General features: G+C 45.9%; 1 protein-coding gene across 2 annotated transcripts in view; it reads left to right on the forward strand.

Moving 5' to 3' along the window:
- RASSF8 (Ras association domain family member 8) overlaps window positions 1-12864 on the forward strand; it is a 326220-nt gene that overhangs the window by 249832 nt on the left and 63524 nt on the right. For both annotated transcript variants that reach the window (XM_078674112.1, XM_078674113.1), the window contains one exon: window positions 5762-5940. In XM_078674112.1, the coding sequence (XP_078530238.1) occupies window positions 5838-5940 (103 nt within the window). In that variant the 5' untranslated portion in view covers window positions 5762-5837. The remainder of the gene's footprint in view (window positions 1-5761; window positions 5941-12864) is intronic.

The raw sequence follows: 12864 nt of genomic DNA on the forward strand, positions 1-12864 counted from the left end.
AACTGCTATTTGCTCTCTAGTGGAAACAGGTTGTCAGATCTTGCCTACAGACAGTTGTAGCTGTTGTTTGGCACACAAACCTATAGTATCAAATGTAGACTTAGAGTGGGCTGTGAGTCCACCCCTCGTTCATGAGTCAAAGATATTCCTGTGTATCTCAATGTGTGCTCCTCATTCCATGGCTTTCTTGCCTATTTTTTTGTATGTTTAACCTAAGGAGCATTTCGGTCTCACCATGTTTTGATTGGAGGAGTTGTATCCTTCAGTTGCTGATGTTATGTGGTGCATAAGGAACTGTTTGCTCTACTTTTGTGTGCCTCTCTCTGTTTTACTACCCTGCTTCCAATCCTCCCTGTCCTTATATATTATTAATCCCTAGTGTTTGCTTGCCCCCAGCCCTCTCAGACTGTTACTGAAGCCTACCAGGGTATCAATGGGTAGCCATATGTGAATGGATTTTAAACCATTCTTGGATGACTGATCATGTGTGCAGATGCACACAGATAGCTCAGATTGCTTTTTCTTTTGATTTTAGTAAACCATTTAAAGATGACCATCATGGGTGCGTACAAATGTGTGTATGCAAACTTTGAAAGCTTTTTTTTCTTTGAAAAACCATACAAAGATGGCTTCTATGTATGCATGAGCAAGCACATTGGCCAACATCAAAAGTGTTTTATTTTGTTTTAAGAGCAACCATTCAAAGATGACCGCCACTGATACACACACATTTGGCCACCATCTCTGAATGTTTTTTCTTAAAATACAGGAAAAAACATTCAAATACGACTGCCACTTACATGCGTGCACGCACAGTAACCATTTGTGAATGATTTTTCATTTGTTTTATCAAAAAGCATTCCAGACTGGCCGTGATTAATGTATGCATACTCGCAGTGGGTGTCTTTGAGACAGGCGCCTGCCAGTGGGGAGCGAAGGATTGGCAAAGTCAATAGGTGCTATAGGTGTCATTGGGAAGACCGTCTGACTTCGGCAATACTTGTTAAACCAGCCTTAGGTATTTATATGGAGCTATTGACCTAAGGCTGGGTAAAATCTTGAAGTACACCTTAAAATCTACACAATTAACCCATTTGAAATTAACCTCCATCCAGTGTTGGACTGGATTTTCGGGCAGTCTAGAACTGCCAGATAGACCAGTGTGAACGGGCCAGTGTGTGGGCTTTTTTTATTTTTTATTTTGTTTTAATCCCATCACAGCCCAGAGGACCAAAATAAAACGTACTACACTCAGGCCCTTTCAAACTGGCCTATCTGGAAGTGCCAGATTGCTCGCGAGGCTGGTCCAACACTGGTCCACACAGCTTAAATAAAAGGTTTTATTTGCGCTCGTCCTCTAGCTGTCTCCTGTGTGTGTCAATATTCAGAGTGAGCTGTTGCTTTGTGCTCTTACAGGCTGTATGTATCACTACATACATTCTTACAGGGAGAATAGGTTTTATTTCCAGACTGGTTTTAGGGCAAAGCAGCCATTTCGTGTCAGAACATTTACATGTGGTGTGCACTTGTGGTTACCCCACTATCTCGTCTCGATTAATTGAAAAACCCTCAGAGTTTAGGAAATGCTGCGGAACAAGTTTCGCCGGAAGCAATGTTTTCCAGCCTTTCATGTCTCCACAAGCCCAGTCTATCTAAATATCGGAGCATGGATATGTTAAGATGCTCACAGACAAGCCTTGGTGTCCCAGCAGTGAACTCAGCATTCAGATATCCGGACTCTTGGTTTTACTTCCTCAACCCAAGTTTATCTTTTTAAAATAGAATAAGATGGATGGGGATTTTAACACGTAGATGGCACACGATATTTAAATTATTTTCACTATTGGCTCTTTTCACTTTTATATTTGTAGACTTTACTAATTATAGCTTGGAATGTTAAATATATTGCTTGGTGCCCAATCCTAGGTTTGATACACCGAAGAGTGCCAAGTATTGGAGTCAAGGTTTTAGACCATCCAACAAGTATGTGAATAAACTCCGCTGGAGTTCGTTGTTGTCAACATTTGCTTCATACTTATTCACAATGGATACTCTGAAAACCTAATTGGAAATTACATTTGCTGTTCTGAGGCTGAACTAACCCAATTCCTAATGGAAACAGGCTCTTTTAAAGTCTACCAATTTCCACATCTGCCTACAGCTAGAGAGCGTCTTTGTTCAGTCTTTGGTTCCCTTGCCTTTTACCCAACTCTCACTTTCCTTTGTATATCTCAGGCATTTAGAAAACTCAGCCATGTTGTTGTTCACAATACTAGTGCTGGCTGTATTAAGCATCAGAAACAGATGCTACACATTCTTCACACAAACTAAAAGCCGGTTTAGATCAGCTGTGAGGGGAAATGGCAAATACAATGACTGCCAAACAACGTGCTGCCTTTGCAACGTGGGTGGAATAACGAATGCGTGTAAACCATGCATTACATTTACAACGCACGCCGTTACGATATGCGTTAGATCAAGTGGCGTAGGACTTTAAAGTCCAGCGCTTTCCCTACTGTTTCGGTGACTGGAGATGGATAGTAAATTATACTACTCCAAAGTCTAGCACCCCTCTAAGGCAAGTCGTTGTTACGGCTTGCGTGGTAAATGGAATGCGTAGTTCAGACGCATTCGTTGTTCCGCCCACGTTGTTAAAGAAACACGTGGAAAATTAATGTGTGGTTGTGTCATACAACCGCTGTGAGGACACTTTCACAAATTACGTTTCTAAATGTTTCTCAGTCCAGCACCACCTCCGATGTCTACTGTGGTAGGAGCTGCTGATCCAGAACATTCCCTACACTTCAGGCTTTTAAACTGAATGTCCTTGTTGCCAAAGTAAAAGAGACTGTGCAAGTCCTTCTGACCATTGTTTTTGATTTTGTAACTGTCCACTCTCACAATCTAAAACTCTCCAGCAAAACACAGAAAACATCCTGGGGCCAGACAAATTCCATTTTACTGATGGCCAGCATTTTGGTTCCTCCGTGGTCTGGCTTGGCACTAGTTCAATAATAATTTTTACTGAAATTTGCACTGACTGACCAGGGCAATGACGACATTTTACAGCAGTTGATACATGCAAATGTCAGTGAAAAATTAATTGGCTCTGGTGTAAAGCTAAGAGTTTTGGTGCTGTTTGCTCTTTTATGGCCGTATTGCTAATAGTGCGAAAACATGGGACCGCTTACACAAGTTTTACTTTCGAATGATTCTTAACTGTAATCTTCAAATGTGTAACTGTGCAATCATACAAAACTGCCTCATTTATGATAACGACATAGAAGCAAACACCACCAAAACTTTGAATACAAGTGTTTTCTAGGAGCATGGCTCATAAAGATTAACTACTAAGGATTTGAAAAGGGCACAGCTTAGAAATAGTTGTGCTAGTTTGTAAAAACAGCTAAAAAACGAGACTCTTGGGAGTCGTTGCCAGGTGTAACATATAAGCTTAAGACAGGTGCTGCTTTTACCTAGTGTATCCTACTTCGCTATGCAGGAGAGTAACCACACTTAGGGCCCGATTACGAGTTTGGTGGTCCATAGGACTGCCGAACCCGCAGTGGCAGTCTGTGGACCGCCAGACTGGCGGTCCATTCGCAGTATTACAAGTACAGCGGTTGGACCACCACTAAACCACTGCTACTGTCAGGATCCTTGATCCTGTGGCATTGGCGCAGTGGTCTGAGGAAGTAATATGCTGGCACTTTTGTAGCGGCACCACCGAGCATATTACGAGTTTCCTCACTGCCCTCCTTTTCATGGCTGGGAGCCTACCATGAAAAGGGTGGCGTTGAGCAAACCGAGGGGGACCTACAGGGCCACCTGTTGCCTCTGTGCATTAGGGTGCATGCAGGGGGGCACAACATTTGCACCCCCATTCCTGTATGGACAGAAATGCACAATATTGTGCATTTCTGTTACTGCAGGATCGGGCTACGGCGCTCCTAGGGCGGTGCCTTTCTAAGGCTGTCCTACGAGCTTTAAAAGAGCACTGCTGCCTCAGAACCACCCACCAGGATCACCACTCGTAATCCGGCGGGCACAGGGCCGGACTGGGAACCAAAACCGGCCCGGCAAATTGCTCGGCCGGCCCCCGGGGTGGGGGGAGAGGTTGGGGGTGCGACCGAGCTCTTTACCGGGGACGGTTTTCGGCCGATTTTGTTACAGGGCCGATTTTGCAGCTGTCCTGCATAAACGGCCCTGTAACAAAAACAGTCCCCAGGGTCCCAAAACTGGCTCTCGCCCTTGCGGCGCACCGGGGGATTGCCCGGTGCCCGCAACGGCCATTCTGGCCCTGGGCGGGCAGACTGAATACGGGTTGTGTGGTCTTGGAGCAGGGCGCTGGCGTGGTAGCCCGTTCCAAAACCGCCAAACTCGTAATCAGGCCCTAAGCATTTCAGCTTCATTTCTGATGTACTGTGTGTTCACTATGCATGAAGTATGTAAGCGTGACGACAGTGCAGTGGACATGGACGTAGCGTTGCCTCCCATGAGCGAGTGGTAGCCTTTCTTTCAAGTTTACACTCCTGACTCTGATCATTTGACAGCCACATCAGCTACAGACGAGACCCTCTGGATTATGCCATTCTGCAGCCGCGGAGTTTTCCGCATATCATGGACGTGCCGAATCTGCCACATAAGCCAGCATGTTCAGCACAATTTGCAGATTTCACACAAAAAATGCGCTTGTAGCTTAAAGAGATCGAAAATTGTTTTTTTCCAAATCCCCCACGTGTGGTTCCGTGCAGTGGCAAATGCTTCGCTGATTTTAATGGCCCTCTTTCATTTAATGCTGATTGATGGTTATTTTTAGTTTTTTTGTACAGCACGAGCTTGGTCCAAGGACATTAAAGTGCTTTACATGACAACTTGTATTAACTTTGCTCAGACAGTATTTTAAAAGGACAAAAAAACGGAACAGTACTGTAACAGCGTGAGTTGCATTATGCTGCTTTATTTCCCTATTTTGTTGCAAAAGGTTGCCATCCCTGGTGCTTACCTGGTCCTACACTCCGCATAATTAAGAAGGGGCTTTGGTCCTGTATAGCATCGCCGAGCTCTGCACACGCGCGCAGTTTTACTCCTACCCAGCTTCTGCCAGTCCTCCTTCGGTCTCCACGCTGTTGGTGTCCGGTGCCCTCTCCGCCGCCCTTGTCAGACCCTTGCAGCCCACTCTAATCCCACTGATGACATGGAGGGCCTGTCAGGGCCCCCTCCCCCTCCTCCACTCCCCCGCCACACAGGGGGCGATCAGCAGTTCGGGCTCTCTGACAAAACGGGTTGTTTTCCTCTTTTGCTCCGTCCACGCCTGACTGGAGCTGCTGGCAGGCTCCCAGCGGGAGGGTTCGGTCATCCATCTTACAAAAACACAAAGTGCGCCCCTCACTGTCAGCTGTTTCAGGGGCCTCTCCTGCCTTGGGTCCTGCTCCCCCGGGACACGCACGGCTCGAGAGGGAGTTCCGTCTGTAGGACCTCCGGGTAGGAGCCACTGGGCGGCCTTCCCCTGACCAGGGCCTGAAGCCAGAGAGCACGAGCCGTGTAGGTGAGGGGAACGGGAAACTCAGAAGAGGGCCAATACAGCTGCCGGCAAACTGAGGTTCGACACTGGGTGTATTAAAGGAATAAATACATCCAGGTCTTTATGTGGCAGTTATTCAGCGTTCTGTTAATTAGTAACTCTGATGATGTATTGAATTGCCACTATTGTGCCAATGACATTTTAATGACGTTTTTGTTTTTTTTGTCCCTTGTGCAGCTGACACCTGATGCTCTTTTCCGCGGAGCCAACATGACTTGACACCTGACGACGCTCTCGTCCTTGCCCGCGTGCCATGGAGCTCAAAGTCTGGGTGGACGGCGTCCAACGAATCGTATGCGGGGTAACAGAAATCACAACATGCCAGGAGGTGGTCATCGCGTTGGCACAAGCTATAGGTACGTGGTCACCTGGCCGGATGCTAAGGTCACTAATGCCGCCTCTCATAGCCACTGGTCCGAATCCCGTCGTGTCCACTCAGCCTTTCATCCTTCCGAGGCCGTTAAAATAAGTACCATTTGAGTTGGATGACAATACACATCTGTTATTTCAGTGCCAGGAGGAGCGTGAAGGTGTACCTTACAAAAGCATGTTGTGTTGCAGTGTGTGTGTTCTGGGGTGCTGGTCGCCTTGTTAGGTTAGTGTTGTGATGTTGCTTGCCTCCTAGCTCCCGTGTGATTACAACATTTGTAACAGGAGAGGCGGTCTTCCTCTCATGTAAACAGTACCCACGTTTTCTGCTCTGTGCTTACATTTATTTATTTATTTTGTGACGTATATAAATCACACCCTAATCTACAGGGTTTCAGGAGGGTTTGTAAAGTAGTCAGTGTGCATCCCTGCATACAGCAGCGAACAGCACCACAGCAACAGCAGGGCAGCAGTGCACACAAAGCAAGATCACACCCAGGACATCTCCAGTGTGCAGGCAGGAGCTGAGGCAGATGACGAGATTTCCGTTCCAGGACAGTTAAAGGAAGTGGTGAATTCAGGAAGTTATATCCATATTTGTGTTGAGCGCAGAGTAGGCAGGTCAGATGATGGCGACGTGGACAGCGCTTACCACTAGAACGCTACAGTTGCATGCAGCGTGTGAATGTGTCAATCATGGGTCCTTTCAATGGGGCAGTAAGTGTTGTATGTGGAAACAAGCCTTGCACCTTAACACAAACACCACGACGCGCAGAAGCAAGCTCTTACATGTTGACATCAAGGGATTCTTGGCTTCAACCTCGATTCTGGTCCCATTTGTAACTTGTTTTGTGCAGTTTTTTTTTTATATAGCGCGAACTAGAACCGAATCGAATCAGTTATCAGAGCGCTTTACATAGCACCAGTTACGTTGCATGAGGACACACATGTGAACTCACTTATGTGAAATAATGTAAAAGCGAGAGTGCACCATGAGAAGTGTATGGCAGAAGAGGCTTTTTTAGGCAAATTCGTTTTACCTGGGTGTCGGTTCAGATGCAGCAGATGTGAAATGTAGGATATGGGCGTTCTGAACTCCGTACAGGCCTGCATTAACATCTGGTTGCATCTGGGAAGAGGGAAAGTAAACATCTTCAACACACCCAGAGATGGTATCAAGGCGGATTCTAAAGTTAGATTCCACAAAAGGCCACAACGAAGGTGCGCCACTCCCAGGAGCCCGGAAGCGGCATCTGAAGGCCTTTAAGGATAGAGTTTCTCCTCAAAGGATGAACGTGGCAACGACTGCCAACAGTTTTGCGTTTTCGGTCGTAATATCAGACAACATACGCACATCCATTGTGTCTGATAATACGACAGAAAAAGCAAAACACGTCATTCAGAGTTTTCTGAGCAGGGCGGCCTCCGTAGAAGTTTCCAAATCTTCTGTGGGCTCCCAGAGCCAGGGATGTTGATAAGAACCCTGTGTCCTACTGTTTCGGTTCAACCTGCAGAGTGAATGCCCTTTAAGGCGTTCCCACTGGGCTGCAGCGTCGAGAGCCGTCCCCCGCCACCGCCGCCGCCGCCAGCGTTTGATCACCGCCAGTCTGCTGCAGAATCGAACTGGCAGCCCTGAGCCGAAAGAATAAGATTAGCTTTTAAAGGCCAGCCCTGCAGCTCGGTTTTATGTCTGTCCTGATAGCCATCTCTGCTCTGGGGCCCTGGCTGAAACTAGTATGGCCTCAAAACGCACATGGTTTCCACATTTTCTGTCTACTGGCCAGCATTACTGTACTCCGTTTACCAGATGTGGTGGTGTTTACTTTCATCAGGACTTTCAGTGGGTGCTCAGCAGCGGCAGGAATTCAAAGTAGACATTGACACGGGCCTCTACCGCGCCCTTTGTTCATGTCCTTCACTTTATAAGAAGTAACAGTGATTTTTGTTCTCGACAATGTGTGTCGGATCCCATAGGGCAATTCAAGTCCGAGGGGCGGTCCCTGTACCTTTTACACATTTCACACGATGGTGCTTGGTGTGTGTGTGTGTGCCTATTCTCTAGAAATAGTCTATTTTCCTGGATTTTTTTGGTTTAGTTTTACATGGAACACGTGAGTGTTATAAGGCGCCCTTTATAACACTGTAGGGAAAATGTTATTCCTTTAACAATTGCTGTATTGAAAATACAATTTGCTTCCATATGCCTCCAGTTAACACATTACTTCAAACAACAGTGGTCCCTGACATTCAAAGGCTACTGAAAGAAATTCATATAGACCAAAATTGGAGTCTATAGCGTCTGTCCAGCCGGACAGGATTTAATTGCACATTTGTTACAGATATTCAGTATTTACAGTAAAATATCAAAGTGGAACACAGCCGTGTCCTACTACTGTACAACAACATACATGGACAAGTGAGGCAAGAGTTGGCTGCCTGCATCTATTCAAAATGTAGCAGACGATATTTACAAGAAGTACACTGTTGTGATTTAGTAAAATGTAAAATCAAATCATCCAGTGTAAGGTGTCGACGGCGTTTCGATCCATTTAAAATATTAGGATCATCATCAGGACATTAAATTATTCATGCCTTAAACACTATGAACCATAATCAAGCCTAAACACAAAATTAACCATTTTCCACAAATCACAATACACAACATTTAACAATGAGCAATGATACACAGTTTGGGGAAAAAAACGGGATAGGTAATGGGAAGAAAAAAGGCATAGGGATTAAATAAAATAAAATAAACTAAATAAACATAATAAACATAACCTGACAAGTCTGACACTTGTTCTTACATATAACGGTTAGCCAGCCGAGTCCGTCAACAAGCGGAAGTGTAAAGTTAAATAACCTGACAAGTCAGACAATTATTCTTACACGTAGAAAATAGCCAGCCAAACCCGCTATCGTGCGGAGGTGCAGAATTAAAAATTGAAAATTGAGAAGATGAACGTGAAGGGGTGAAGGTCAGTGCGAAGAGACATCCTTGCCGTAAAGTGAATAAATTATTATAAGCGTTCGTGGTGCCACGAAAAGAGGAGGGGCCCACTAAGTGATTTACAAATAATCTGCTGGTGTAAGCATGAGAGGTGATGACAACGCTTACAGCAATTTTGCGTAGTTCTAGTAAAAAACGTGGTCGTCTTGATAATGACCTAAAGAACCAGAAGTAAAGATTTACAAAGTGGCGTGCATAGTAATACCACGTCCAAATTTTAGGAAGTCGGGTTAAAGTACCTGGACGCTTACCGAGAGTAGCCGGTCACTTAGACACGAGGTTTTCCAATCAAAACCCCTGCAAGGTAAAGAGAGTCTTAGATGGGGCCAAGGCAATTGGCCAGAAAGGGCTGTGCGGTGGAACGGGATACTTGTATAAGAAAGTGCTTACCGTGGGGGACACCGCAATGGGTTACCACTTGCCAAGAAGCCGATGCTTGTTTGGGCACTGAAGCATTGCCGGGCACGACGTAACAAAATGCGCGCTAACCACGTGCCCAACACCATGTGACACGGGCGCTAAGGAAACCATCTAGTCACTTTGCAAGAATATAGGGCGGCCATATTAGAATGTGCAATACTATACAGTGAAAGTGGACCTAGGTGTGACAGAGTGCCATAAATTAGTGAATTAACCGTGAATACAGGGAAGGCGGTATAACATTGTGCAAACGGGTTAAAAACCACTAGACATTATTAATTAAAAACAGGAATTCTCATCATGCATTTTTCAATTTTCAAAAAGATGAAGCTAAACGTTCATATTCAGTACAGTCTATTTCTAGAGGGTTTATAGGAGCGAGGTCCAGTCCTCCAGGCGATTCAGTCCAGTATGGATACTTTTAGTACGAAGTATCCATTTCAGTTCTTCCTTATTCAGAAGTCCATTCAAGTCACCCCCCCTCGGTGGGCTTTTCACAATGTCAATGATTGTCCATCTCAAGTCCATTTCGGTATGTTTTTTCTCCTCAAAGTGATCCACCAATGGGGCGTTGGATGTTTTGCAGCGGATGCGGCTCTTGTGCTGGCCTATCCGCAGGCGTGCCTTTTGGGTAGTTTGTCCAATATATATCAATTCACAAGGACCAAAAATTGCATAGATTATGTTGGCACTATTACAGTTAGTGAAATGTTGTCTTTGAAAAGAAATTGAACCAAACATAAACTCTTTTCCTTCAATTGTACACTCACACACACTGCAAGAACCACATTTCACATGCCCAGTTAATGGTGGGAGCCCCCACAGTTCATTAATTGTACCCTTGTTATTCTCTGATGGAATAGCAGCTCTCACCAAGTGTTCCTTTATATTCTTTGCCTTTTTAAATGCAAAGAGGGAGCGTTCCAAATCTAGACACCCAGCGTTAAGGATGGGCCAATGGTTGTTAATGCTCTTTTTTATAGCATTAGAAACGGGATTAAAGGTGGTGACACAGACTAACCTAGTCTGGGTTTTCTTTTCTTTAGGTTCCAGCAAAATATCCCTCGGGCAGTACCAGGCACGTTTTAATGCCCGACGCACAAGTCTCCTAGGATAACCTCTGGTCATGAGCTTACTGCTGAGAGTCTCTGCTTCCTTAAAATAATCTTTTTTGTGGTAGCAGTTTCTTCGGATGCGGAGAAACTGTGAATACGGAAGGGAGTCTCTCAAAGCCCTAGGATGATGGCTATGGTAGCTCAGCAGCGTATTCCGTTCCGTTGGTTTACGGTAAAGGCTGGTAACCAATTTACCCTCATTGTCACTAATGTTGAGATCGAGAAAGAGAATTTGATGTTGATCAGTAGTGACTGTGAATTGGAGGCCATTACAATTATTATTCAGCCAGTGCTGGAATTGTAGCAAATTGTCATACGAGTCATGCCAGATAAGAAAAATGTCATTTATGTACCTCTTCCACAGGGCGATGCCACTGTGGAAGGGATTCACAGAAGATAGGATGCGGTGACATTCGAGATGGTCCATGTAGAGGATCGCTAGGTTCGGAGCAAAAATAGCTCCCATCGCGGTACCTCTTACTTGTCCATAATACTGGTCATTGAAGAAGAACATTTCTTTAGTGAGACAGATCTCGAGCAATTGCAAAATAAACAATGTAGGAACAGCATGATTGAGGAAAAACAGCCCAATTTACAACCGATGCCCAGGCTGCTGGCACACGACGCCTCTTAGTTCCCATTTTGACCAGTTACCAAATAAAGAGACGGGCGCTGGAAGCGGGAGTGCAAGAACAGAGTTTTATTTCTCATGAGGAGAGCCTGTCATTTCGGACACACGCACAATATCTTCAAGAGGTGCTCTAACAAGTTTCTTTGAGGCTTCGTCTTTTATACACAGGTTTATGATGTACAAACATTCCTTACTGCAATAAAGGCACTTTGAAGTACGAAAAGGCATGTTTGGAATCGCAGCTTCAGGCCTATTCCCATACCAGTCGTTCGGATGTCGTTTCCCCTCCCAAATGTAACATGTGATTGTAATCTTACAGCCGGACATTCCAACAGGACACGAGGGCAAGAGGGGGAGGTCAGATCTAAGGTTGGGCAGGCGATAAGATCGGGCACTTCGGTTGGTGTATCACGCTTTGCTATGCGGGGGCAGGGGGGTACATCCATGAGGCTTGGTTTTATGACTTGGGACCGGGTCGGGAGGCCAGGTGTAGCCGGGGGGGGGTCATCAGAAGAGGGGAAGGGTGTTCCTGGGAAGAATGCAGGGGGTGTCGGTTAGGCAGGGGTGTCACTTTTAGAGCGGGGTCGCGCAGAGGGAGAGGGTTTTATGGCCTATGCATGAGAGACCGGGGGCTGTCGGGGATGCTTGCGAGGCTGGGGAGTGAGGGGGAGAGAGAGAGACGCTGGCTATCGGGAGTGGGCAGAGAGGCCTTGGTGCCTAAAATGGCTGTCGTATACGTGCGTGCAGGGGCCTGTACTGGCGAGATGATGCAGGCAATGCTTCGCGGTATTCGTTCTGCTTACAGCGAGGGGTATGGTGAACACAAATGAACGCCGCTTATGTACATATACATTGTCATTTTCCACAGTCGCCGCTTTTTAACATAAGTTAGTTCATTTCCGTGTTTATCATAACTGACGGGGTGTACATATAGCCATGAGTGGTCAATGAAATAGCGTTTTGTCAACACTGGCGGATTGCATATAACCATGTGCAGTTGATGCGATAGATGAGGTGTAATGCAGATGAATTTACATTTGTCGTGTTATGTACACATTATGGAACCATGTTCTGACTCTCTCTCCGGCGGTATCAATGTACAGTTAAAAGTGACCGATGAAACATTTTGTAAGCAATACAAAGTGGTTGAGGGAGGAATTCAGTTTAATACAAGCAATTAGTCCAGGGGGGGGGGGGGGGTAGAAAGTCCAGAAAGGGGAGGGGGGGGTCTTCGCCACAGTGTCTTTTTAGCAGCAAGCCATCACTGGTAGGTTCTAATAGTTCGTTTTCTTCCGTTGGCGCTGTTGAGCACCGGCGGTGGAGCTATAGGTCCAGCTCGGATCCATCCTTACACGTCGCAGGATGCGATCTGTCCTCTGCTGTTAGACCACAGTCCTGTTTCCTAACTAATCTTTTTAAGGGTGCCTCATGCTGGGCACCTGCATTTCTTTCTCCTTTCGTGGCAAACCCTATTCTACCTAAATGCTGTTCTTCTTCTCAGAGTCAAAATCTATGTGAAAGAAATGGGGATTGTCGGATAATCGAGGGAAGAGAGGGCGGAGTGGGATCAGATCTTTGAGACAGACCAAGGGAGCAAAGGGTAACGAGCAGGCAGGCCCGTCAATCGGGCTCAAAGGGGCGGGGACTTCTGGCACGCCTGGGTCAGCAAGCAGAGGGCTTCAAGGCAGCCCTTCATCCTTTCATTTTCCGTGTTTGAGAGTGGTGCCTCGTCCCG

The sequence above is a fragment of the Lissotriton helveticus genome, chromosome 1_1 (assembly GCF_964261635.1).
Source record: "Lissotriton helveticus chromosome 1_1, aLisHel1.1, whole genome shotgun sequence".
NCBI classification, from domain to species: Eukaryota; Metazoa; Chordata; class Amphibia; order Caudata; family Salamandridae; genus Lissotriton; species Lissotriton helveticus.